The sequence below is a fragment of the Miscanthus floridulus genome, chromosome 10, assembly GCF_019320115.1.
Source record: "Miscanthus floridulus cultivar M001 chromosome 10, ASM1932011v1, whole genome shotgun sequence".
NCBI lineage: Eukaryota > Viridiplantae > Streptophyta > Magnoliopsida > Poales > Poaceae > Miscanthus > Miscanthus floridulus.
Window position 1 is genome coordinate 51,466,987 of NC_089589.1, and position 27,841 is coordinate 51,494,827.

The 27,841-nt window shown below is 43.9% G+C and overlaps 3 protein-coding genes across 3 annotated transcripts; 1 reads left to right on the plus strand and 2 right to left on the minus strand.

Annotated features, from left to right (window-relative positions):
* The first annotated feature begins 1,897 nt into the window (after positions 1 to 1,897).
* On the plus strand, positions 1,898 to 7,653 carry LOC136486590 (uncharacterized). The gene is made up of 7 exons (XM_066483527.1): positions 1,898 to 2,305; positions 2,519 to 3,199; positions 4,444 to 4,796; positions 5,339 to 5,550; positions 6,403 to 6,659; positions 6,734 to 6,912; positions 7,025 to 7,653. Exons 1-7 carry the CDS (start codon positions 2,059 to 2,061, stop codon positions 7,103 to 7,105), a joined length of 2,010 nt encoding a protein of 669 aa, XP_066339624.1. The 5' UTR covers positions 1,898 to 2,058; the 3' UTR covers positions 7,106 to 7,653.
* Positions 7,654 to 7,796: 143 nt separating this feature from the next.
* On the minus strand, positions 7,797 to 9,566 carry LOC136490216 (uncharacterized). The gene has a single exon (XM_066486706.1). The coding sequence runs from the start codon at positions 9,215 to 9,217 to the stop codon at positions 8,177 to 8,179; it is 1,041 nt and encodes a 346-aa protein (XP_066342803.1). The 5' UTR covers positions 9,218 to 9,566; the 3' UTR covers positions 7,797 to 8,176.
* Positions 9,567 to 11,576: 2,010 nt separating this feature from the next.
* Positions 11,577 to 26,573, minus strand: LOC136490217 (uncharacterized). The gene is made up of 4 exons (XM_066486707.1): positions 26,295 to 26,573; positions 25,882 to 26,043; positions 25,694 to 25,783; positions 11,577 to 11,684 (listed from the first exon to the last, which is right to left on the minus strand). The coding sequence occupies exons 1-4, from the start codon at positions 26,544 to 26,546 to the stop codon at positions 11,628 to 11,630; spliced, it is 561 nt and encodes a 186-aa protein (XP_066342804.1). The 5' UTR covers positions 26,547 to 26,573; the 3' UTR covers positions 11,577 to 11,627.
* Positions 26,574 to 27,841: the final 1,268 nt, after the last annotated feature.

Sequence of the window (27,841 nt, forward strand, 5' to 3'; positions counted from 1 at the left end):
TGAACCTCGGTAAAAATCATTGTCTTCATCATTGATTCCGAGGTGATTGGTCATCATTGTTATTCATCTTCGTGATTGATTAGTTCATTCATCTACACGGCGGTATAACCCTCTTGATCACTCTCTTTACTTTACCGCAAATTAGTTGACAAGCTCTTTAGTGTAGCTAGTTGTGAGAGCTTGCATGCTTGGTTGGTGTGGCTCTTTAGTTAGCCTTTGAGAGCACACTAACATAGGGTAGTGTCATTGCTCTTGTGTGAATTGACACTATCTAAACTAGAATTGTGGTAGGTGGCTTGCATTTTGAGTAGGCTAGCGCAACACTCGCTTCGCCTCATAATTGTCTAACCATTTGGTTAAGTGTTGTTGTAGAAATTTTTATTAGGCTATTCACCCCCCCCCCTCTAGCCATTAGGACCTTTCACTACTGCTAAGGCTGGGGCAGCTGGTGGTGCCCTTGGGTAGCCGACTATTTCTATTAGGGTAGTTGGAGCACTTTTGGTCGTCCCTGGCCAGCCAGGCAGCATAGCAAGGAAGGCTACGGTGGTTGGGGCAAGGGTTTGTGGCTGACCATGGCCACTCGAAGAGTGGGTGTAGGCATGGTCATGGCTAGCCAAAGGGGCGTAGGATCTAGGGCCAATGCAGATGCCATTGGTCGATGGGCACGCAACCCTCGGAACTCCTTTTTAAGCGGAAACCAATGAGGAAAGGGGTGAGGAAGGTGAAGGATGGCCGGATCAACTCATTTTGGCGGTCACCGGGTCGGCGGAGGTGTTCAACCAATGAGTTTTAGTGGATGCAATGGCTACTATGGCTAGGGCAACATGGGAGCTTGGGTAGACAAACAATCGCGCAGGAGGAGAGGAGGAGATGGGAATAAAACAAAACAAACAGGTACGAGGGTTGGGTTGGGTTTGTAATCAATAACATTATGGATATTTTCCATCCAATTTCACAAGAAGGTATGGAACCAGCATTGTTGGGCAGCCCTTGAGCAGGTCTATGAAATGAAATTCATGAATCTAGCCTCCTAGCTCCATGCTTTTTTATCTAGATTTCATGGACTTAAGCATTTGGCTTACATTTTGTGAAGTAGAACTATCTTTCGTAGATCTAAAATTGGTGGAGCGCTACCAAATAGTGCCATAATTTGATATGCTACCATCACAGGAGGTGTGTTCATTCTTTCGTCTTTCAGCATGTTCGCTGATTGGTTTCTGGGCTGATAAGCCCGGCTGGTGCTGATTTGTTATGAAAGGAAAACACTGTTGACTGTCTGATAAGCCCTGGCTAAAACCAACCAACGAACATGTTGTTTGAGATCCTATGACACCATTCTTCTAATACTGAGTATTAAGTTTACTACAGACATGATTTTACCAAGACACCCATTGTCTCATCCATCGAACTTGTTAAGACACTTTGAATTCAGAAACTATGATAGTTTCTACGTATATTAATTAGGGTGCCAACTAAACAAAATAATGATGCGACATTGGAATTAAGAAAGAGAGAGAAGAAAATAATTTCTTATAAAAATTATGCCTACAAAACAAGATAAGAAAAAGGTGTGATAGGTGGATGATATGAGAAAGAAGAAATACGATTAGATAAAATTCTATTTTAAAGAAAACTATTTATTAAAAATATACGTTCTTTTATAGTTTTGACTTGACTGAGTATAGAGATCATGTCATAGTTTTTACTTTTTAGGCTGAGACTATCATTAGCACAAATTCTTCGTGCCTTAAACCAATATATACCGTCTGTAATTGAGCACTGCTATCGCGGTAATGCGATTTACAGTATGTAATGTAGTACTAGCATGTCGGCTCGCATGTCTTCCCATCTCACCAAACCCCCATATGACCGTCGACGGTGACTCCAATAGTCATTCGCCGCCGCTCCTAATCCTCACCATCATCACGTGCAATTAACCAACCCTCTCTAACCAATCCCCGTCGGAATTACAAGAAAGCCCCTTGCTTCCCGTTCCCCCTCCTCTCCGTTCATGGTGCTGGTGGCCGTCGACCGCCACCTCCGCCGAGGGGGCCTCTAATGGCGCAGTTCAGGCAGCAGTACGGCGGCGGCTTCTCCGACTCCCGCGGCCACCACAACCACCAGGCGCTCCCGGACTGGCACCGGCCCCACCACGCCTCCGCCAAGCCCTCCTCCCGGATCCGCCGCCCCGGGAAGCCCGCGCCGCGCCGCCGCTCGCTGGCGGCTGCCGCTGCCGTCGCCGCCGCGCTCCTCCTCCTCGCCGCCGTCCTACTCCTCTCGTACCGCATCTCGCGCAGCCCCGCAGGTTGGGTTCCTCGCGCGCCCGTTGGCCTTCTTCCTCTCGCTTTTCTCCCCTATAAAAAGATCGCATCTTTGGCGCGTCCGGGCTCTTCTGCGGTGCGATTCGGTGCCGCCCGAGAGTTCTCGATCCAGTTTCATGTTTCGTTGGAGCTCCCATTGCGCGCTTGATTTGAAAATTTCTCCGCTTGGTTGCCTTGTCGTCTCTGTGATTTCGTAGAGATCAGCCAAGATTCGAGCGCCGGGGAGGCGTTGCCGGAGTGGAACCAGAGCAAGAGCTGGAAAGAGCTCAAGTTCGGGCACGGCGGGGGCGGCCGGAGCGCGCGGGACTCCAGGTACTGGGACCGGGACGATAGGCGCCGCGACGAGGACTACACGGAGGACGAGAAGGAGAAGATCTCGGGTGGAAGTGGTATTTCCGCTGATGCTGGCGGCAGCGGCGACAAAGGTACCACCTCTGAGGCAGGTGGTGACGATAAGGGATTGACTCTAGAGACTGGCGGTGGCGCTAAGGATGTTCCAGAGGCGTCTGAAGGTGGGAAAGGAGGGACCTTGTACAATGAGGGTGGCAGGAAGGAGCTGGAGCGGTATGAGGCTGCAGCCATGGGAGGCACAGGGACAGGGGTGAGGGAGGTTGATCCAGATGATGAGTATGATGATGGCATCGATGCGCAGGATGATTTGGAGGATGCTCACCTGCATTCATCTGATGGTGGGAGGAAGCTTGGTGGTGGCAGCTATGAGAGTGCTGAGAAGGACGAGGTCGCCACTGAGAGGCACACAGAAGCAGGTGGAGGGATCGCTGATAGTCATGATATTAGTAGCCCAGACAAAAAGAAGGTTTCAGGTTCTGGAGATAAGAAGCATGTGTCCAAGAAGAAACCGAAACGTAAGAAGTCTGGTAAGTTGTTTGCCTCTTTGAAGTTGCTTAAAAAAAAAAGGGCGTACCCAGTGCAGAGAGCTCCCGCTCTGTGCGGGGTCTGGGGAAGGGTGTTAGTGGCAAGCCTTACCCTCGCCTATGCAATGCGGGGAGACCGCGACTCGAACCCGGGACCTTCCGGTCACGGGCGGTAAGACTCTACCGCTTGCACCAGGCCCGCCCTTCTCTTTGAAGTTGCTTGCAATTTGAAAATTTTGAATCCTTATGTGATAGTTTAACTTCTTAGACATTTTGATTCCAGTGAGGCAGTAGCTCGGGATAACTCAAAAACTCTGCATTTTTTTTTCTTTTTTGCTCTACTATTGTTCTGTAGCTAATTGGTAATTCTATGTTGTAAATGAGGTTAAATTTTGTTTCATATTTGATTTTAGCTGTACTGACTGATAAGATCATTATTTTGTTTAGAAACACAAATTCTTCTTTTATGAATCCTCTAACAGGTGCTGCGGCACCTAGTAATTACCAGCATCTTAGAGCCTGAACAACATGCCTATTGTACCTTGTGAGGATGTGTCTTGCAACTCGAATAGCATGACTTGAATATTGGACCCCTGGTGTTGGACTGCCAACTAGTATTATGGCGTCACAACATGTTCGTGATTTGCTCTTGGATTTGGAACCCAATCACTGCATGAAAACTTTGTTTTGAACGTAATGGCAGGAGCTCTGCCTTTCAATTAAGAAGGATAGAATTGACCTAGTTTATAAGGGAAACCAGGCCTGATTCTCTAAACCTCTGCAGCTCCCGATTCTCTAGCTAACTATTTACATGCATGGGACCTTGGGACTGTTGTTATGTGAGCATGTTTGCAGCACGACAATGTCATGATGCTTTTGCCTTAATAGTTCATGCAAGTCGATTTGGAATCATTAATCATGAACTTCATTTTGAGGTGTATGAATATGATTTCAACATTTGATAAGGGAAATAATCAGTTCCTACAATGACAAAAGACAGTTTGCCTTCGACATCGTCAGTCTTGAAAATGTACTTTTCACATATATGAAGTATATATGCATATAGGACATTATAAAACTACTTTTCAACACAAATCTACATGTTCAACATCAATTTGTAAAAAGATGTTGATGGTCAAGTTTTGGATAGTTTGATTTCCAATGACTTAAAACTTCACTTTTTGTCACATGAGCGGGTAGCATATTTTTTCAGATGGTTGTCTAATAAGTTGGAATAAATTTAACAGGTTCAACTTGTGAAATGAAGTTTCTCAACTCAACTGCTCAACTTGTGGAGCCTGCGAGAAATGAGAAATTCGCTAGTTTTAATTTGGAGTATGTCGAAGTTGAAGAAAGACCTGTTGGATCAGAATATTGGGAACCGAGATTTGCCGGCCACCAAAGTCTGCAAGAAAGAGAGGAGTCATACAAAGCCCATGGCCAGCAGTTGAAATGTGCTTTTGTTAAGGGTCCAAATGGTACAAGCACTGGTTTTGATATATCTGATGATGACCGAAAGTACATGAGTAAATGCCACATTGCTGTATCATCCTGCATCTTTGGAAATTCTGATCGACTGAGGACCCCATTTGGCAAAACGGTATGATACTTTTCTGGATACTAAATTCTTGACTAAATTTGTTATGCTTCCTGTGTCCTGCTTCATTGCATTTGGCAGCTTATATTGATTTTTTCTAGGTTCCGTAGTATATTTTGGCAGGTCAAATGATCATCATCTTGTTATGTCTTGTCTCATATAGTTATATCCTAGTTCACTCACTTTACAGAGAACTTCTCTTGCTTTCTATTTTCACTTTTTCAGAGGAACACATAAGAAACGTGCGCTAGAGATAATAGGGCTGTGAAATGCAACTTCTCTTATAATACTGCGCTGATTATATCTGTCATTAAGTCTTTTAATATGGATATATAATACACTATCAACATCCTTTTGCATTTTTTTTACCATAACCACATTCTCTAATATTTACTAAGTTAAATAGCTGTTGATCTTTCCTTCGCATCGTTCCGGTGTTGCCATAAATTTTAAGATGCTTCTGAAGTTGCTGTTTGAGGATTTATTTCATGACATGTGGATCCTGTAACATCTCTTAGAAATGTCTTTCTTATTACACTTCGCAGATTACAAGCCTCTCAAAAAAGACAGTTTGCTTTGCTATGTTTTTGGATGAAGTGACATTGCAAACATTAGAATCTGAAGGCCAGAAAATGGACAGCATGGGTTTCATTGGTATATGGAAGATCATATTGATTAAGAATATGCCGTATAATGACATGCGTAGAGTGGGGAAAATACCAAAATTTTTGGCACACAGGCTATTCCCATCATCGAGGTAAGAGTGAATTTCTCTATGACAGTGCATGTCTGATTATAGTGAATTTCTTGGTAGTCTTTTTCTTGAAGTATTCTATTTTAGTGAGTTTCTCAAATTTTGACCTTGTATACTCTTGAAGAAGTTTACCTTTTGGTCAACACACCTTTTCAGTACTGTTATTTCTTATGTGCATGCATGTCATCTTTTCATGAGAACAAATAACGCCATAAAGGTGTTTTGCATCCCCTTGCCTTTATCTGGGACCACCTCTCTGCTTGCAGTGCACATTACACATTCCAACAGTCCCACTTCCTGGAACTCATCACATGGCTCCACATGCTTGTCTGCATGACTGATATCTCGAAGTAGTTATCCATTCTTTCTTGAGTTGTCAGCTTATCACTGTTACTGTTATCACTTTCTAGGCCTGCTAACCTCATCTGGATGTATACAGTTATAATATATGTTTGTTCCTGGTATGCTATATTGTCCAATTGCATTACAATCCACAGGCAACAGAAGTTTTTTCTTTTCTTTTGCACGCATATATATACTGGCTTTGATTTTATCCAAGTAATAAGTTTATAAAGAAATCTTCTTGATTTTACTTTTAGGATATTTAAACTCAAAACTATAAATGTTTATGAATATATATTGTATGAGATTTAGAGAAACATGGAACAATCTTTTTTATATATTTTGCTGCAAATATGAGTAAATTTACATATTCACTTTATGGAAGTACCAGTGTGCTCATTCAGATAGAAGACCTTGTGCTCAGTTCTGCATCCTGCAAGGATCCATTATATCTGTTCTTTAATTTTATTTAGTTTTACTTACCGCCTGTAACAATATCTCTTATTGTATCAGGTTCTCAATCTGGTTAGACAGCAAACTGAGACTACAAACTGATCCTATCCTTATCCTAGAGTATTTTCTCTGGCGGCATGGTTATGAATATGCTATTTCTAATCACTATGACCGGCATTGCGTTTGGGAGGAAGTAGCACAAAATAAAAAGCTGAACAAGTTCAATCATACAATAATTGATCAGCAATTTGAGTTTTACCAAGCAGATGGACTGACAAGGTTCAACCCATCAGATCCCAACAAGCTGCTACCAAGCTGTATGCTCTATTACCTGCTAGTATTGATACTACTGTATGAGTTCTGTGGACCTAACAATTTTCATTTTCTACAGATGTCCCTGAAGGATCTTTTATCGTGAGAGAACACACACCAATGTCCAACATATTCTCTTGCCTGTGGTACAATGAGGTTGATCGTTTCACACCCCGTGACCAGCTCAGCTTTGCATATACATACTTAAAACTAAGAAGGATAAATCCTGACAAACCATTTCGTCTCAATATGTTTAAGGTGGGTACAGTTGGCTAAAGTAGCTAGTTTGAAAATTGCAAGCCTTAATCATTTTGAATTTAATTGATGATGTTGTTACGGAATTTATTTTGTTATTTCTACAATTTTTCAGGATTGTGAGAGGCGATCAATAGCGAAGCTATTCCACCATCGATCAGAAGAGAGACACAGTGGTGCACAACTAACAAGATGACACATCCTTCCAAGTGATGGGGGGCAGGAGAGAGAGGCCGATCAGGGATTGTATTTTTGATATAGCTCAGCTACCCACAAGACTGTCCATTGAAACTTTATGCTGCTGTCGAGGTGTTTATACTCTATATAATGCAAGCCACCTTACACTTGTGACTCTCCAGTCCTGCAGGCCAGTTCCCGCCTTTCATTTTTTTTTGTAGTTGACATAGGCGGATTAGGAGTTTCTAGCTGTTTGGTTTTTCATTGTTCTCCGTAAAGCTCTGTTTATTCTTTGTCTTTGGATAATATGGCCCATGGATGATCTGGGGAAGCTATGGCTATTGGCTGGGCATGGACTTCCCAGATTGCCCATGCACAATGTATTTTTACCACACCACTGTAGGACTGTGTAGTGAGGCCATGATTCTCCTGCAATTCTCTGTGGTCTTACTGAAATGTACCATACAATAGGAAACTGCACTATGTAATTTCCTCCGGGATAGCAAGTCACCGATTTTTGGCCTGATATTTTGAAATTTTCAAACCTCTTGTGTACGTTTGATCTCTGATCCACTTTTCACTGAACAAGATTTATGTATGAAGTATAAAACGATGTGTGTTTACCTAAGTAGTAACATTTACATTATGTAGTAGAATAAATAACTGAATTGCCAAGTACTTTATTCACATAGCAACCTTCTGTATGCAAAAGAATTAATTTCTGACAGGCTGTCAATACAAAGTTGCTCCCAGCATGTAGTACATGCAAAAGAATTACATTTCTACAAAGTATTCAGTAGTACATGCAAATGAATTCGGTAGTACATGCAAAAGAATTTCATTTCTGACAGACCGTCAATTACAAGTTAAATTACAAACCAAAGGAAACGAAAACAAATCTGCACATCTACATACACATGTCAACACTGAAGATTTTTTTACATTTCTGCACCACTTGCAAAACAAATCCAACTAATAATCAAACAGAAATTAGCATAAAGCCCGGCCAGCATTAATTCTGAAGACTTCCAGCCTGCACAAGGTCAATTAATGGATTGATCCAGAGGCTAATCTAAAACTCACCTCATGGTCAGGTTAGAGCCTTGTCTCTGAGGATCCCCAGCATCTCATTCCTTCCCCTGATCACCTCATCGAATACTTCATCAAGAACACAGTCGAACATCTCCACGCCTTCCCTGAGCTCACCTGACCGTGCCCTCAGCAGCTCTTCCTGCTGCTCGCCGTGGCCTCCGCCGCCGTCCACCTTGCCATTGACGAGGTCTCGCACCGCCGTGGCGACCTTCTCGTGCTCTGCCACGGCCACGGGACTCGGGAACCGGGCGTGGATCAGCGACAGCGATTCGCACCACGGCTCCAGCTCAGGCGGGACGATGTCGACGTCGACGTCGACGGCGGAGGCGATCGCGCGCCGGACGCCGCCGCCGTTGTCGACGGTGGCTGGTGGAGCGGTCAGAGCCTGGAGCACGAACATGGACAGGACGGACGTCGTGATCTTGGCGACGAGCGTGACGACGACCATGCCGCCAGCGGCGTCGTCGCCGCCGGCTCCGGAGATGATGATCGCCCTTCCCAGCCGCTCCGCCTCGGCCACCGCCGCCTTCGCGTCCGCCATCTTGTCGCGGAAGGCGGCCGCCGACGCTACCTGGGTCTGGCACGGCTCCATGACGAGCGAGGCAGCAGCTGAGCCGCCGTCGGCAGCGCGGCCGACGATGACCTGCGCGGCGAAGTCGACGACCATGCAGTAGCGGTGCATCCGCGACACGGCGGCCTTGAACGCGTTGCAGAAGTCGAGCAGCGCCGCCGTCTCCTGCATGTAGTGCTCGAACCAGCTGTCCCCGGCGGCCACCGGCACGTCGGCCTTCCTGAAGATGGCCAGCATCTCACGCTGCATCCGCTTCACGAGGCGCATGGCGTCCGCGCACCACCGCATGGACACCGTCCCCGACTGATGATCAACCTCCAGCGTGCTCTCGAGGTGCGCCAGCCCCTCGACGAGCGAGGCGCAGAAGGCGGCCGTGTCGCCGCCGAGAATCCGACATCGCCGGCGACTGCTCGGCCGGAGGCGGCACCTTATCCTCACGCCCATGCCCAATTCCCCGTGCTTATGCATGGCCAAATACTACTGTTTGCAAGGCTAATCCGTCCTCGGATATATATCTATATATCCATGTCCACTTGTTCATGTGATTGAGAGTGATCGTGTGCATATGGTGAGAGCAGCTGAAATCCAGCAAGGGCTATTGGGCAGCTGCATGCATGTTTGCAAATGGTGGTGGCTAGGTTTCTTGGAAGAGTAGGGAAGATCATTTCAAAGGGGGAGGGAGGAGGAAGGAAGATGAGGAGTGAAGCAAGAGGAGTGGCAGACTATTCTATCTATGAACCTGACATAGCTTGCTTTGCTTGGCCTTGTTCCTTGGTCTTGAACTCTTGGCATGCATGGTTGTCAAGAGGAGGTTGGGTGTTTGGACAAAACTCACCAAACAAACAATTTGGGGGCTTTGGGTTGTTTTGTACAGGTCTGTTGAGATGATGTGGACGTGGCAACGTATTAAGATGTGGATTGACTTGTAAGGATATAAGCTTGAAGAAGGGACCCACATGCATACATGCATGGGGCCCTTTAATTTGTGTTGGGATGGCTTGGGAATTTGAGAAGGGATGTAGTGAAAGTGCAGCGCTGTCGCTCGCTGAAAGAGGACCCATATGGATGCACTTTTGTCGTCGCGATTATGCAAAGGATTCATACTGATTGAAACTTCATTCAGAATCGATCGTCTCATTGCAGTGTCTTTGTCATATATACAGTGATTGTTCTTTTTTATTTGTTTGTAAAAGCCTTTAGTAATTTTGTTTTCATGACGATGTTTTGTTTCCTCAAATGCAAATGAAGTTGACTAAGCCCACACTCAATAATAGTCCCTTTTTCTAATCTTTCGTCCATAAGAGCGGAAAATGGATCAAAGTCTAAATTATCCGAATTTATATCCACTAAAACATGAATATTTATAATACACCGACATCAAATTAGTTTCATTAGAATATTTATATGCATTTATTTGAACTTATTGACGCTAGTTTATTTTTCTAAAAAATTTAATCAAAGTTAAAGAGAATGATCTGTAATTTGGAAGAGAATATCAATGTGCCACACTAACTCGTGTGTCTCTAAGGTGGTGGCTAGGCACTCGCTAGTACTCTCTCAGTTTTTTACATGTCATATTTGCTTCATCCTAAGTCAAACATTACTGTTTTAATAATCCATTTCAAAAAATCCTTATAGTCATGAAAGTATTTCTCATAGTTAACTAAAAACATAAATCTTGTGTCATTGAACTATATATTTTTTTTCAAAACTGATTGTCAAGGTTACAAATGTTTGATTTAAGACAAAACTAATACGACATAAATAAAAACGGAGAGTGCCGCAACGTCGAGGAGGTTCAGTCGTTCAGAATCGCGGGCAACCAGAGTTGAGAAGTCAGAGCCGTCCAATGGCGATGCTAAGCTTGCCCCAACTCGGCAAGTTACAAGGACTCCAAAAGTCCTGACCTCCTGTTGTGCACGCGAAATTAAAGCACCAGATTGGTTTTAACTACACGTCAGGAGACATATTTTTTCAAATCTATTCTGCATATGAAAGCATAGCTTCTGGCGCTTTTATATTCTGTCTTAAGAATAATATGGTATCTGACAGAATCTGAAACAGCTTCTATATTTCGCCTACATCTGAGAAAAAACACGAGGATCGCAGAAGTTTCAGCCGTGCCGTGTGAGCATACCAAGAACGATGGTGACTGAGGCCTGTAGGCGGCGACAGAGTTTTGTCCATGACGGCGTCACCTGGCTGAGGCGCAAGCAGCCGGCGGCAACAGCGAGTAGGCTGTGGTACGGTGGCAACCGGAAAGGTCCCGTTCACTTCACTGAAAAAACAAGCCAAAATACTGTTTCGGCTGATTTGTTGTGAGAAAAAAATATTGTTTCAGCTGAAAAAATAAGCTGAAAAAGACGGATTATCGTTGTTCAGCTTCGGTTGGAGAAACAGCCAGCAAGCACAGATAGGCAACACATGCCAAACCAAAGGCCACAGGGAAGCAATGACATGGCCTGTTGAGATTGATGTTTTGGTATACATGGGAACAAAGACTGGTAGATTCGTCTACCAAGTACTACTAAACAGTATACATTACCATTTTATACAATATATAATAATAACATGGCTTTAACCCTAACTCTACCAAGGAAAGTTAAAATGCAATAGCATCTGACCGTTTCCAGAGCTGCTATCCTATAACGGTATAACCTGACAACAATGAAGATAATATGATGACTCCTAGAGATGAAACAAAGTAAGGTCGACAACAATGAAGATAATATGATGATTCCTATAGAGTTGAAACCAAGTATGGTCCCGTAGGAGTAATCAACATCCTAGAAGTAGGAGACATACAACATAATCATTAATACTATGGTACTTCCCATGACTGAGTTCGGCATTGATTTAGTGGAATAATATATAGTAGTTAAGTGATAGTATTTTCATCGATCCTGTGGAGCCTTCTGTCACTCCGAGTTGAAACCTGCACAAACAAGAGAGCCACGGTAAGTTTGGAGGGCTTCGACAGTGATATGGGAAACTAGGAATACAATTCAATGCATTAGGATTTAGTTCACCAACTGCATCATAAGCTATAAATCAGATGCTTCATTCGAATGGAACAAGATTTGAAAGCTAAGATTATTACTGAAGAATGAGTTTCAACAGAGTATAGATGATGCATTTGAGACTAACATGCCTTCACATGTAAATCATCCATCTTTTCAGAGAAATATTGTTAAAACAAAATTGTAGAGGTACTATGCCCAAAACATTTTCTAGCCAATTGAATGATATTATCTCTCGTTGGGAAGTGAATCTCTAAATACCTTTATCAGGGTCTTGTCTGAGAAAAATGAACGAACAAGTTTAATTGTCTCAAATTTCTAGAAAAGGATGAAAGTATTAACATTGAAGGTAAATTGTATACAAATTTGTTAGTGTTTTTCTTTCTTGCATCTTTCAAGCATATTTTGCCACATGCAAAGGTAAAGCATATAGAGTAGTGTAGCTACAACAAGCAAGTAAAAAGAATAGAAATGTAGAAGACAATAAGGTTGGTCATGTTGGAGCCAAATCACACGTTTGGGGCTAGATTTCAGTTCCATTAGCCTTACCACAAACCATGGCAGGTTGGGGATACATATAGGATAGCATACTTGGTCCTTAAGAAAGGATTACAACATATTCTAGAGATGCTAAAGCAAGATAAGGATAAAGATAAGGGTTGACACAGCCACCAACTACTCTAGATAAGTATCCTAGGTAGATAAGCACAAGACTTATAGCTGTCATTCTCCCCCTAAGTCTTGTGTGGCGCATTCTGGAAAATTTGAACCATCCTAATCCTGGCGCGAAGCTCCTAGAACTTGACCCACCAAGGGACTTGGTGAGAAGGTCAGCGAGCTGGTCCTGGGTGTTAATGTAGCCCGCCTTGATGCTCCCCTCATCCAAGCAGCTCCTAATAAAGTGGTACTTGATTCGGATAGGCTTGCTGCGCTCATGGAAGACGGGGTTCTTCGCCAAGGCCAAGGCGAACTTGCTGTCCACCCTGAGCTCCACTGCTTCTGCGTCTCTGCCCAAGAGATCGCTGAAAGGTCCTTATGTGGTTTTAGTAATTGAGTGACAACCTAGGTGGACTAATTATGTTTATGTGAGATACACAGGTAATTAGTCCACAGGTACATGTGTGTGAGCAACATATGCCATGAAGGTGAAAATGGCTTGGAGATGTTACAAAGCTCATACATGTGATGATGAAGGAGCTTATTACACATGAGACATGACATTGAGTCATGTGATCAAGGTGGAGAAGATCAAGACTTGGCTTGATGGACTGGTTGCAAGCGTGAAGGGCAAGTTGGAGGCTTTGGAGCGATGGACCGTGTGACGGTGAAGCTTAAGCAAGACTTGGCGCCGATGGACGAAGGCAACCGTGAAAAGCAAGTGAAGTCAAGATCGATGAACCAATATGATCACGTGATAATATGAAGTGGATCATATCATTATCGATCATGTTGGTGCATGTGTTGCATCGACATTGGAGAACATGGAATGGAATGCGCAAGGCAAAGGTATAACCTAAGGTATTTTATTTCACCGGTCATAGGTGTGTAGAGAAGTTGATGACCGAGTTTAGGATAGATGGTCGTACTATCAAGAGGGGCAAACTTGTTTGCATATCGGTCATCTAGTGCCACTCGAGTGATCTAACTTTACATCGTCGCTAGGATTGGGTGGCGTGGCAAGTTAAGTGGCTAATCCTTTGAAAAATGATTGAGAAAATGCTAACACACATACACATGGTGGTGTGCACTTGGAGGTGTTGGCATATTTGCAAAAGAGAAGTTGGAGTTGATGTGGATCAACTCGGTGAAGAAACGGAGGTGAAAGGTGAAACTTTACCGGCGGAGTGTCTACCCATAGAGTGCGGACAGTTTGACGGTGCCACCGGCGCCCTATACAAAAAAGACAGGGTTTCACAGAGTGCATCGGACGCTAGTCACGCAGTGACCGGACACTGGGGTCCTGCGTCCGGTCAGTGGCGGCAGAGAGCGTGCAGGCGTCGATCTTCGACCAGATGCTGGCGTTGAAAGTGATAGGACGCTGGCAGGGTGCATCTGGTCAGGCTGACGTACGGTGACGTAGGCGGTGCAGAGAAGGTGGAGAAGGACCGAACGCTGATGCTGCGTCCAATCGTGTTTGACCGAACACGTCCGATCGCGACTGGTACCTTACTGGAAACAACCGGACGCTGGGGTTGCTATGTCTGGTCACTTTGAGCAGTTGCGTCCGGTCATCACTTGACCGTTGAGATCACATGACTGAGGTTGAATGGAGGTGACACATGGCGAGCATCCGTTGACCGGACGCTGAGGTCCTGCGTCCGGTCGATACGATCGGAGCGTCCGATCGTCCTGAATTTTGCCCAGTGAAGGGGTAACGGTTAGTTTAGCCCATGGGGCTATAAATAGAAGTAGTGGTCGGCCTTTGGCTGACAGCTGAGCACACTAGAGCCTTGGTGGCTTATGTGGTGGTGCTTAGGAGCCCTCTAACTCACTCTAGCTTGATAGTGTTCATCCGATTGAGTGAGAGAGCGATTCTAGTGCGATTGCATCGTGAGGTTGCATCGAGTGGCACTAGGTGATCGTGTTGCAAGCCGGTGGTGCTTATTACTCTTAGAGGTTGCCACCTCCTAGATAGCTTGGTGATGGTCTCCGTCGAAGCCCTCAAGAAGCTTGTGCGGTGCTCCGGAGAAGAGCTTTGTGAGGGGCATTGTGTTCGCCCTGTGGGAGCCGTGAAGAGCAACTCTAGTTGAGCGTGTCATTGAGCTACTCTCACTTTTGGGGTAGGTTCTTGTGGTGCCCGGCGTGCAGGCTTGGCGGGTGATGCTAATTAGCCGCCGAACCACCAAGTGAGCGGTCGACACAATGGGGACGTAGCGTGTTGGCAAGCACGTGAACCTTGGGAGAAAATCACCGTGTCAACCTTGTTCTTCCCGTTGGTTTGCAATCCCTTTACACAAGCTTGTGATTGCTTCTATATATATTATGCTTGTGTAGTTGCTCTTGTAATTAGTTAGCTTGTGTAGCTCACTAGTTACCTTCTTGCTTATGTAGCATAGAAGTAGCTCCCTTGCGTGGCTAATTTGGTTTGTGTAACCTTGTTAGTCACTTTGCTTAGTTTGTGTAGCTAAGTATTTGTGTTTTCTAATTTGGCATTGGTTGCCTTGTTATTGAGCATTGCTAGTGAGCTTAGTTGGATTTGTGCTTTTGCTTACTAGCATATGTAGGAGCTCCCTCATTACTTGAAATACTAGTGGCACAGGTTTGTGTGACATTGCTCCTAAAATTAGTTAGGTGAGCTTTAGTTAGCTCGGCATCTTTGTTGCTTTAGTAGGATCTTTACAAGGTGCTAGAGAACATAGATAGAGGGGTGTAGTTTTGGCTAGACAAATAGTTTTAATTCCGCACTTGTTTCGGTTAGCTGACTCGATTAATTTTAGAAAGAACTATTTACCTCCCTCTAGTCTGCCATCTCGACCCTACAAGTGGTATTAGAGCGAGGTCTCTCATTTATGGTCTTCACTGACCCGAGAGAATATCGTCTAATGGGCTAGATGTTTGTGAGACACACATTTTTTATGGCACAAACTTTGTACTTTGAAAAAATCACATGCTCGATCATTTTCGTGCAAAGGGACCTAAATTTTGGTGAGTTGTCACTAGTGGTCTCACTCATGTCTTGGACCATAAAAATCTCATCAAAGCTCAAAGAGTTCTCTATGAACTTGATGCACATGCTTGTTGTTTTCTAATGGATGCTTTGAGTTTTGATTTGATGAAACAAGTAAACATCATGGGAACCGCTCATGAGATATGGGAGTCCATCAAGCGCACCTTCGGTGATTCCTCCACATGGGATGACGGCAAGTTCAAGGAGGATCAGCCCAAGAAAGTGGCGCATGAGGATATGGAGCATGACCATAATTTGGTAATTGTGGAAGATTGCTCCCCTCATGGTCAATTGATGATGATGATGCTCGATCCACCACAAGTTCACTTGATAAGGCTGATGATGATGCCACAAGTGTTGCACATGAAGATTCTACCTCAAGCACACTTGATGGTAATCTTGATGATGATGGTTCATGCTCGGGCCATGATTGTGAAGCTACTACAAGCTCTTCTCCATCACCACATTACTTTGTGTCACAAGGTGACACCAAGGTATCAAATGATAATGTGGTTGATCATGTTGATTTATATGATGAGCTTGTTAGTAGACTTGCTAGCATGACCATGTCTTTAGAAAATGAGAAAGCTAAAACAATGAAATTAGAAAATAAAAACTCATTTCTAAAGAACTCTTGTGAAGAACATAAGAAATTACTTGATGTTTTTAAATCTTCACATGATGAGCTAAAATTGAATCATGAGACACTACTTGCATCTCATGATGAATTATTAGAACAACATGCTTCTCTTATTAAAGTGTTTACAAAGAAACTTAAAAATAATGAGAGCTCATCACATGTATCAAATGATAAATTGCAAAATGTTGCTAACCCTTATGATGTAGGCAAGAAGCATGTATCCACCTCTTGTGATGATTTATTAGATATGCTATACTCTTCACATATAGATGCGTGTTCTACTTTTATGTCTTGTGAGACTAACATTTTGAAGGAGAACATTGAGCTCAAAAGTGAAGTGAAGAAATTGAGCAACAAGTTAGAGAGGTGCTACAACTCAAAAGTCACCTTTGAACATATGTTGAAAACTCAAAGAAACTATGGTGACAAGTGTGGCCTTGGCTTAAAAAAGAAGATGACAAAGGGCGAAATAAAAAGAGAAAGAAAGATAAAGAAGCTACAACAAAGAAAGCTCTCTCATACCATGTGCTACCGGTGTCATGAAGTGGGACACCTTGTAAATGGTTGCCCTAACATTGTGAAGCTCAAGAAGATAAAAGAAGAAGAGAGACTCAAGCATGTGAAGTGCTTCAAGTGCTGCACTTGGGGTCATCTTACTTCAATGTGCCCAACCAAGCAATTGATGAAGCAACTAGAAGAGCCTCAACCAAAGCCACAAGTTGAGCAAGAGAAGACACCCCAAGAGCAAATCAAGATAAACCATGAAAATGGTGGTGATTTGATGATAAAGAAGAAGAAAACTAGAAGGGGTGGAAAAGCAAGAGAAAGAGCAATGCGTCCAAGGATGAATCAAGATGCAAAGCAAATGAGCAAGAACAAAGAAGAGAAAATAGAGAAGATTGCTCACATGAGATGCTATAGTTGTGACACATTGGGCCACCTAGCTTTGGGTTGTCCAAACAAGCTTGAGAAGAAGGCTCAAGCAAATAAGGACAAGTAAGGTAATGAGAAGCACAACATGAGCAAAGAAGAAAAGGCTCAAGCAAAGAGAAAGTGCTACTCATGCTAGGAAAGGGGACACATAGCACATTCATGTCCCCTAGGTAACACTCCTAAGATTATTTCAATTGATGATGATTCTATGCTTAGGAAGGATGGTAATGGTACCTCTATGGTTGCTATTGCAAAACATTTCGCTACTCATACTAAGGCTATGCCTAAGTATGTTGCTCCTAACTTGAGAGAATTCAAAATTGTTTGGGTATACCATCAAAAAGTGGATGATTGATTGTAGGTAGCATTGACATTGGATACTTTATTTAATTGATTTCATATTGATCATCATATGTTGAGTCAAGATATAAAGCCTAGTGCACATTCAAACCCAATGCCAAGTGAAAATTGAGTAAAGTCCAAGTGCTATCAACATACAAGTGCCATATTCAAGTTGGGGTGATTTATTGGAATATTTGATGGCTTGTAAAAATATTTGAGTTGAAACTTGCTAATTGAATGATCATGAGCTAACCAAGGTATATCTCTTGTTGATTATTTTATTTGGGTGCATATGAGTTGATTGAATTAGATAAATATACAATGTTGCTTGCTATAAGTTGATTGAATGGATAATTGCTTAGTAATCAAGTTTGGATTGATTTGTGTTGGATAAATTCATGAGATTACATTTAGTAAGTGGATTGAATGGATTTATGTCTTGTGAAAGTATTCAAACAAGTTGGTTTCAAGTTTGATTCATACTTGACGAAGTATAGCTCAAGTGATTGAAATCTATCCTATATTGAAAATCTGAGCTAGCTGTGATCTTAGCTATGTTTGAGTGATCAAAACTTATTGGATTGGAGTGAAAATTGGTGTACATGCTCTAGACTTATGTTATGAGATGCTGTCGAAATTTCATGAGAATTGGATAAGAGATGCCTCAGTTTTGGAGTGAAACTTGTCAGCTATAGTGCAATAGTTTTCAGCATGTAGCAGTAATGGAATAATTGAAATCTGGTAGCAATCTAGAAGTCAAATGAAGCTCAAATTTTTACAGCTGCTAGATAACTAAGTGAATCACATCTCCACCAAATTTCATGGTATTTATATTTGTACTTTGGGAGATATGCTTATTTCTTTGAAGGGTACAGAATCTGCCAGAAAAGTGACAAATATTGGATTGATCTAGAGTCACTTTAATTGAAAGGTCCTCAAATTGAAAACATGTTTAAGAGTAATTGAGGTACCTAAGTTGATTTTGAGATGATCTAAAAGCATGACAAGATATGAGTACAAGGCTATTTGATTGTAGAGTATACTTTGCACACTTTTGGTACTCAAGATAAAAATCAAGATCAAACTCGAGTTGAAGAAGAAGTTTAAGTTCAAGTGATGATTGGTGATCATTTAGTAGAAAGAAAAGGACTTTAACAAGTAGAAAGAAAAGGACTTAAAGAAGGAATCAAGGTTACTCATCAAGTTAAGTCCATCACTTGGATCAATCAATCAAGTTATTTCAAGTGGGTGTCAAGAATGGTTCTTAGAGAGAGGTCACTTCTCCCTAGTGTAAGGGCTTGCCACCTATGTGTAGGTGAACCAAGTGTGGTACTTAGAAGACTAACATGAAAGTGGTGATCCGAGGAATATTTGAGATGCTTAGTTGAAGCAATCAAAAGGGTTGATCAAGAAAAGCAAGCAACACCTAAAAGAGAGCTAGTCATGATATTTCAAGTAGTATTCTCAAATTGATGCTCTCACGCAAGTAAAGATGAAAAGAAGAAGCAAGCCAATCACAACAAGAAAGTGCACTTGATCATAAGTGGTATTTATTTCATATGGGTGAAGAGTAAAATTCAAAATGGTGTCTATTGGTCTTCACCAAGCTTATAATTGGACTTCATATTGCTATTGGAGTAATAAATTGGAATCTATGTGACTATCCTCTACTCCAACATAGCAAAGGTATCGTTGTAATATGCATGATCATTTCATCCCTTACTAGTATATGGTTAGTGCATATAGTACATGTTTCATAGGATCATGCATAACAAATAAAATGTTTAAATTCATAGCCTACCACTATTGCTTGAATGATAAATTAATCTAGTGGTTAGTATATGAATTTGTTCATGAGCTAGTACAACCAATTACTTGACTTAATTTGGATTGCTAACAAGTGACAAGTACAACATTGGCAAGATAACCCTTGTAAGAGGTGTGAAGAAGCTTGTCATTGGTTCAAACCAAACTTGGAAGCTTAAGCAAATAAATTTAGTTCAAGTCAACCATAGAAGCTCATCATAGTGATAAGAGTATAAACATAAGACAACAATGCAAATGGATATCTAGTTTATTTGTTACAAGTGGTATCTAGACTCAAGTATTTCATCAAGAATCTACAAGTGATGTCTAGATCAACTCACTAGTGATATCCTATAAGTGGTACTCATGAAGATAACAAATGTTTAAGAAATGTTTTTTATTGATAAATCCAACAAGTGGTTCCATACTAGAAGACTCTTTCAAGTGGTATCATATCTACACATGGTATCAAAAATGCAAGACGATGGTTCCACAAGTGATCCTCAACTTTAAGTGATCATTAAATGAAGAATGCATCCCTCACCTACAAGAGCTCAAGTGTATCAAATGGATGACCCATGCTATCACATAGGATGAGGTGTCACACAAATTGATATCAAGATCAAAGATCCTATGTGTGGTATCTCAAGAAGCCCTACACAAGATACAAGTGGTACAAGTTACAAGTGGTGTCATTCCAACAATTAAGTGATGTCCATAAAAAATGCAAGATTCAAGTCTCAACCATCTACCCCAAATGCATACTTTTGCATCAATGAGAAGCACACCTTTTATGGAAATTGATGACAAAGGAGGAGAGATTGTACAAAGATATAAAAGCTTTAAGATTAAGATTGTACAAGGGAGAGAGATAAGATATGAAAGCTTTGGGAGAGATTGAAACAAAGAAGTAGAGGTTGGATATGGACATGGACAAAGAGGAAGCAACATTGAAGAAAAGAGATGGATCAAAATTCTTGGACAAGAGAAGCACACAAATAGGGGGAGCAAGCTCATGAACTTTGATTGATTGCATTTAATATGTGCATATTCATGTGCTTGCTTGCATTGCATAAGTTTTTAAATTCAATATGTATGCTTGTGTGGTGTATGCTAGTTGTAGAATTTATTTGATGAAATGAAAACTAGCATGCATAGGATGACAACTAGACACTTGGTATGTTCTTCAAGTAATGCTAGTACCTTGCTTTTAATGTTGATCTCACGAGGTATCTAGTGATTTTATTTCCAAGTGATATCTAGCTAACCATGGTGCTAAGGATGAACTTAAAGGTGCAACTCCAATTGGTATCACACTTCAAAGGTTTACTCTATACACCTTAGCATCATTTAGTAGTATTTACTCTCCCACAATTTCAATATATGCATATGTGTGAGCTTCAAAACAAACACTCTAGCACATATGTAGGGGGAGCTAATACTACCATTTCGGGTTTGTGGTACTTATCCAAAATCATTTACACATGGTAAAATTGCTTGGGCAAGCAACATGAATCCAAAAGAGCTTAATTTCCATATCTTTGTAGAGTTGTCATCAATTACCAAAAAAGGGAAGATTGAAAGGTCCTTGTGTGGTTTTGGTAATTGAGTGACAACCTAGGTGGACTAATTGTGTTTATATGAGATACACAGGTGATTAGTCCATAGGTACATGTGTGTGAGCAACATATGCCATGAAGGTGAAAATGGCTTGGAGATGTTGCAAAGCTCACACATGTGATGATGAAGGAGCTTATTGCACATGAGACATGACATTGAGTCATGTGATCAAGGTGGAGAAGATTAAGACAAGACTTGGCTTGATGGACCGGTTGCAAGCGTGAAGGGCAAGTTGAAGGCTTTGGAGCGATGGATCGTGTGGCGGTGAAGCTTAAGCAAGACTTGGAGCCGATGGATGAAGGCAACGGTGAAAAGCAAGTGAAGTCAAGATCGATGAACCAATATAATCACGTGATGATATGAAGTGGATCATATCATTATCGATCATATTGGTGCATGTGTTGCATCGACATTGGAGGAGATGGAATGGAATGCGCAAGGCAAAGGTATAACCTAGGGTATTTCATTTCACCGGTCATAGATGTGTAGAGAAGTTGATGACCAGGGTTAGGATAGATGGCCATACTATCAAGAGGAGCAAACTTGTTTGCATATTGGTCATCTAGTGCCACTCAAGTGATCTAACTTTACTTTGTCGCTAGGATTGAGTGGCATGGCAAGTTGAGTGGCTAATCCTTTGAAAAAAGATTGAGAAAATGCTAACACATATACACATGGTAGTGTACACTTGGAGGTGTTGGCACATTTGTAAAGGAGAAGAAGTTGGAGTTGATGTGGATCAACTCGGTGAAGAAACGGAGGTGAAAGGTGAAACTTTACCGGCGGAGTGTCCGCCCATAGAGCGCGGACAGTTTGACGGTGCCACCGGCGCCCTATACAGAAAAGACAGGGTTTCACAGAGTGCACCAGACGCTAGTCACGCAGTGACCGGACACTGGGGTCCTGTGTCCGGTCAGTGGCGGCAGAGAGCGTGTAGGCGTCGGTCTTCAACCGGACATTGGCGCTAAAAGTGACCGGACACTGTCAGGGTGCGTCCGGTCAGGCTGACATACGGTGACGTAGGTGATGCAGAGAAGGTGGAGAAGGACCGGACGCTGATGCTGCGTCCGATTGTGTTCGACCGGACGCGTCCGATCGCGACTGGTACCTTACTGGAAACGACCGGACGCTGGGGTTGCTGCGTCCGGTCACTTTGAGCAGTTGCGTCCAATCATCACTTGATCATTGAGATCACACGACTGAGGTTGAACGGAGGTGACACGTGGCGAGCATCCGTTGACCGGACGCTGAGGTCCTGCGTCCGGTCGATACGACCGGAGCGTTCGGTCGTCCCAAATTTTGCCCAGTGAAGGGGTAATGGCTAGTTTAGCCCATGGGGCTATAAATAGAAGTGGTGGTCAGCCTTTGGCTGACAGCTGAGCACACTAGAGCCTTGGTGGCTTATGTGGTGGTGCTTGGGAGCCTTCTAACTTACTCTAGCTTGATAGTGTTCATCCGATTGAGTGAGAGAGCGATTCTAGTGCGATTGCATCGTGAGGTTGCATCTAGTGACACTAGGTGATCGTGTTGTAAGCCGGTGGTGCTTGTTACTCTTGGAGGTTGCCACCTCCTAGTCAGCTTGGTGGTGGTCTCCGTCGAAGCCCGCAAGAAACTTGTGCGGTGCTCCACAGAAGAGCTTTGTGAGGGGCATTATGCTCGCCCCGCGGGAGCCGCGAAGAGCAACTCTAGTTGAGCGTGTCATTGAGCTACCCTCACTTTCGAGGTAGGTTCTTGCAGTGCCTGGTGTGCGGGCTTAGCGGGTGATGCCAATTAGCCATCGAACCACCAAGTGAGTGGTCGACACAACGGGGACGTAGCGTGTTGGCAAGCACGTGAACCTCCGGAGAAAATCACGGTGTCAACCTTGTTCTTCTCGTTGGTTTGCAATCCCTTTACACAAGCTTGTGATTGCTTCTATATATATTATGCTTGTGTAGTTGCTCTTATAATTAGTTAGCTTGTGTAGCTCACTAGTTACCTTCTTACTTGTGTAGCATAGAAGTAGCTCCCTTGCATGGCTAATTTGGTTTGTGTAACCTTGTTAGTCACTTTGCTTAGTTTGTGTAGCTAAGTATTTGCGCTCTCTAATTTGGCATTGATTGCCTTGTTATTGAGCATTGCTAGTGAGCTTAGTTGGATTTGTGCTTTTGCTTACTAGCATGTGTAGGAGCTCCCTCATTGCTTGAAATACTAGTGGCATAGGTTTGTGTGACCTTGCTCCTAAAATTGGTTAGGTGAGCTCTAGTTAGCTCAGCACCTTTTTTGCTTACTAGCATGTGTAGGAGCGCGGCGGCGGCCGGCGCTGGGGAGGAGTGCGGCTCGATGCTCCCGTGTACGAAGAACAGAGCCGGCTTGTCACCCTCCTACGCTTGCACGCCGTGTGCTTGACCGTCGCGCTTTGCCTGCCAGCAGTCATTGCCCTAGTGGCCGGTCCTCCTGTAGTTCTTGCAGGTGTCGTCGTGGGTAGGTTTGTGCTCACTGTCGACGCCGTTAGGAGCACAACCACGCGCCTTGTCCTGCTTGCGCAGATGACGCTTTGTGGCTGCTCAACGAAGCCGAAGCCGAAGAACCCGAGGCCTCCCCCTTCTTCTGCTCCCGCTGGCGGGCGAGCCACTGCTCCTCGCTGAAGAGAAGCTTGCCGCCGATAGTGACCGGCTCTAAGGGAGGTAGCTGCTCGCGGTCGTCAATGACCTCGAGGCAACCCGTCCCCTCCTCGATCGACAGCTTGGAGAAGTCCAGCAATATCTCGATTGCGATCGCGACCTATGAATACTTCTTGGGGACGACGCGGAGGAACTTCTCGACGGCTCTCCTCGTCGATGTCGTCGTCGCCGTACCGTGCCAACTGCTGCATCAGGGTGTTGAGGCGGAGAGCGAAGTCGTCGACGTCCTCACCCGGCTTGAAAGCCAGGTTCTCCCATTCCTAACGTAGCTTCTGAAGCGTGGACCTGCGGGCACGGTCGCTACTGATGCGTGCTGCGGCGATGGTGTCCCAAGCGTCCTTGGCGGTCCGCTTGCTCACGAGGGAGGACTACATCTCTGTCGGAACAGCAGCCAAAAGCGCCTGCAGCGCCCGCCGATCCTCCTTGAAGTCGGCGTCGCCGTACTGGACCGCGTCCCACATGTGCCGCGCCTGTATATTCACCTTCATCACCATGGACCACTCGGCGTAGTCGGCGCCGGCGTCCTTGAAGAGGGTCTGGACGACGGGAGGGGAGCTGGGCCGGCCACGGCGACCACGGCGCCGGTCCGGGGAAGAGGAGGCGCGCCGCCTGTGGGGGCTCCACGCGCCAGCATCTCGTCCGCCCCGCTCACGTCCGCCGAGGCCTCGTCCGCCAGGGTTGCGCGCGTTGAAGTCCCGCAGAGCCCGCTCCAGCTCCACCCGCTCGCGCTGTCGCTGCGCCTCCAGCTCGCGGTCGACTCGCGGATCCCGCTCAGCGGCTGCACGTCCGCCGCGTCCGCCCAGGCCGGCAGCTCGCGTGCGCGCCCCCTGGTCCGCGTCGTAATCGTGGCCGTCGGGGTCGCGTGCGCCCCGGTTCCGTGTCCGTGCGTCCTGTGCCGCCTCGCGTTCGAGCCACGCCTCTGCGTCGCGACCCGCGCGCGCGTCCACGTCCGTTGTCGAAGCCGTCCGCGTCGGAGTCGCCCAGGCCATCCAGGTCGTCCGCATCGGGCTGGGCCCGCTCGGCCTCGCATCCGCACGCTCCAGGTCGGCCCGCTCCGCCTCCTCTGCTCGCTGGGTTGCTGCGGCAGCCGCGGCCTGCCTGGCCGCCTCAGCGGCGTGCGCGGCTTCCGCGTCCGCAGACGCGAGACGAGTGGCCCTCGTAGCCGCGCGCCCGCGCCTGGCGCTCAACTTGCTGCGCGGCCCGTGCAGCCGCAGCCTCGTCGCCGTCGCCCTCAACAACAGCCGACCGCTTGCTCCGCCCGCTGGAGGTGGTGGATCCATGGGAGGAGTGGGAGGAGACGGAAGGGGAGCGATTGGACCGGTTGGACATGGCGACCGGATTGAGGATGGGTAAAGGGAAAACCCCAGGTAATAAACTAGGCTCGGCTAGATTTCAGTTTCATTAGCCTTCCACAAACTATGGCAGGTTGGGAATACATATAGGGTAACATACTTGTCCTTAAGAAATGATTACAATATATTCTAGAGATGCTAAAGTAGATGCTAAAGCAAGATAAGGATAAATATAAGGGTGTTGACATACGCACCAACTACTCTAGATAAACACAAGACTTATAGACCAAGTCTATCACATTGAACCTATGAGCTTGAAGCCTAGCTTCTTCACAGAAGCAGTTCTTCCAAGAGATAAAAAAGGCCGACCCCCTTGTTTCTCTGCTTCCAAATTTGCCATGCCGCAATGATGAAGAACTCCATGAAAAAGGGATTCTGAGATTGAGTTTTAGCCTGCTGCATCATCTCGAAAAATTCTCTTGTGAAATCCCAATTAATTCCAAGGTGTTGCCAACAAGTTTGGCTAAAGGGACAGCTGAAGAAAAGATGGAAAGCAGTTTCTTCAATGTTGCTGCTGCAGAGGACACAGTTATAGTTATTTCCTTCAAGCTTTTGCTTTTTTCTTTTCAAAATATTTCTTGTATTCAATCTGTCCATGAACAAGTTTTATTGTCTCAAATTTCTAGAAAAGGATGAAAGTATTAATGATATTGAAGGTAAATTATATAAAAATTTGTTAGTGTTTTTCTTACTTGCATCTTTCAAGCATATTCTGCCACATGCAAAGGTAAAGCATATAGAAATTTAACAAGCAAGGTTGCAATAGTGTAGCTACCACATGCATGTATAAAGTATAGAAATGTAGACGACAATAAGTGTTGGTCGTTATCTTACATATATTGAGTGTACTCAGAAATTTCAGAACGTTTTGAACTCCTTCATCAACAGTATGGCATTTTACCTTGACTGTCTTAAGGCATTGAGTTGTCATAGTTGATAAAGCTGTTGCATCAGGGCGTCCTTCCAATACAATGTCATATTCGAGTTCAACCTGCAGCAATGATAAACAAAGTCACCAAGGTCAATAAACAATAATTTACTATATATGTGAACCTCAAATGCTATAGTTGCCATTTAGAAGTCTTCTACCTTTTCAGAAAATAGGACAGTGAGCTTCTCTAAAACTGGTGCATGTTCAAGAATACAAGCTAGTGCACAGCAATCTGCAGGTTCACACCAGTAACCGTTCAGTACCAGATCCTTCAAGTAGGAAAATGTTGGGCACGACCTCAGATCCCTTCTGAAAATATACTGGACAGATTGAAAACAAAAAAGAAAACAAGGTAAATATGGCTGATTTATCTGGACAAAGGTACAAAGGTGGACATGAACCTATTTAATTTACTTAAGATACTTAGATGTGGGAATGCAAGACTGTCAACTAGTCAATATATATGACTTCTATCAGCAGACACGAACATGACTGGATCCCATATTTTCTTATCAAATGGTGAATAATTGATGGGATCGAAAAAGGCATATAAGGTCAAGGTCAAGTGTACCCTTGAGTGATGTGCTAACAGCACTAGATGTTTAGCTTGTGCTAAACCTTCAAGAAGCACGCACCCCTGTGTATTCGGTCCAGGATAATCTTCTGTATCTTCTTCATTGTTGCTATCATCGTCAATATCTGAAATATGACCAGGCCACATAACCTGATAACAACCCCCACAGGAGCACTTGTTGTCCCCATATGAGTCAATCCTGACATATGCCTCCACCAACTCTGGCATCCTCTCCAGAAGGGGAGCCATGAATGCCCCGACGTCCAACCACAGTGAAACGAGACACGGAGCACTAATTTTAAAGCGTCGATGATCTTGATTTGCTTCGATCACTTCTCCAGTCCCCGATCATGCACTCATCGCTTCAAGGGGAGCGCGCGGCTGTCGGCGGGGGAGTGGGGGACGCAACATTGTGCGCGCGGCGAGATGCAGTGGCGGCGGCGGCCGGATCGGAGGGTTTGGGGATTTGGCGTTTCGATTGGAAGGAAGCTCGTCAGTCAGGCTGGGCCTTGGGCCTTGGGTAACAGGAATTGGTCTGTGCGGACCAAGCATAGTACAGTCACCAGCCCAGTTACACACGCACCCCTTGAACACGTGAGAAAATCAATTTGGTGTTTACATCTTTTTCATTTGGAATAATAGTTTGGATACATAAAATTTTGTTTGAGTTCTCATATTTTGAAATTTAAATTTTTTGAATTTTCCAAAATATCTCAGATGGAAAACGACCGAAACTAAACTTATTGATCTCAAAAATATATAAAACATAACTTCTTCGTTCGAGATAATATATGGTAACACAACATATTAGCCTGTGGACTGTGGGAACAAGTCCAATTTATCTCCTCAATTATCTTCCACTCAAAAAAATCTCCTCAATTATCTCCACCCACACAAAAAATCCTCAATTACCGTTGTCGTCTGATTAAATATCTATTAAACCAGTTTTTTAATCTCTCTCAACTTTTGGAACTATTCATTTTTGCACCCTGAGCAGTTTTGATAGTGGGTTGCTGATGTAGCGCCACGTCAAAGGAGGTAAGTCGGACTAAGTTGAAAGTTCAAAGAGATAAACCAAACTAGAAATATTTTTATAAAAATATCCACAATTTTATTAAAAAAATAAAAAGTACCAAACTATATTTTTATATAAAATAATAAAATTAAAAATCCTAAAACCTAATTTAATCTCAAAAAATTCATACAAATTTTGTTTTAGCTCAGAAAATTATGAAACTAGTTTTAGATTTTTTTTTTCTAAAATCATGCTCTATGTTATGGTGCCTAGCTTGAAATATCTTGTTTATGTCACTTGATTCTATCTCTACAAATATCATGACCCATGTGCTGCCATCTAGATTATCATGCCATGTTACGCTCATAATTCATTGCACTAAAACTTAATTAAATTGAATAGTCTATAAACTTAATTAAATATATTAAACAAAAGGTGCATGCATGCATGTGTGTGTGGCAGGGTGTATGCAGCCACACGGGCTTAACACATATGCTTTGAAAATTTATTTAGGGTAAGAAACCAGTGC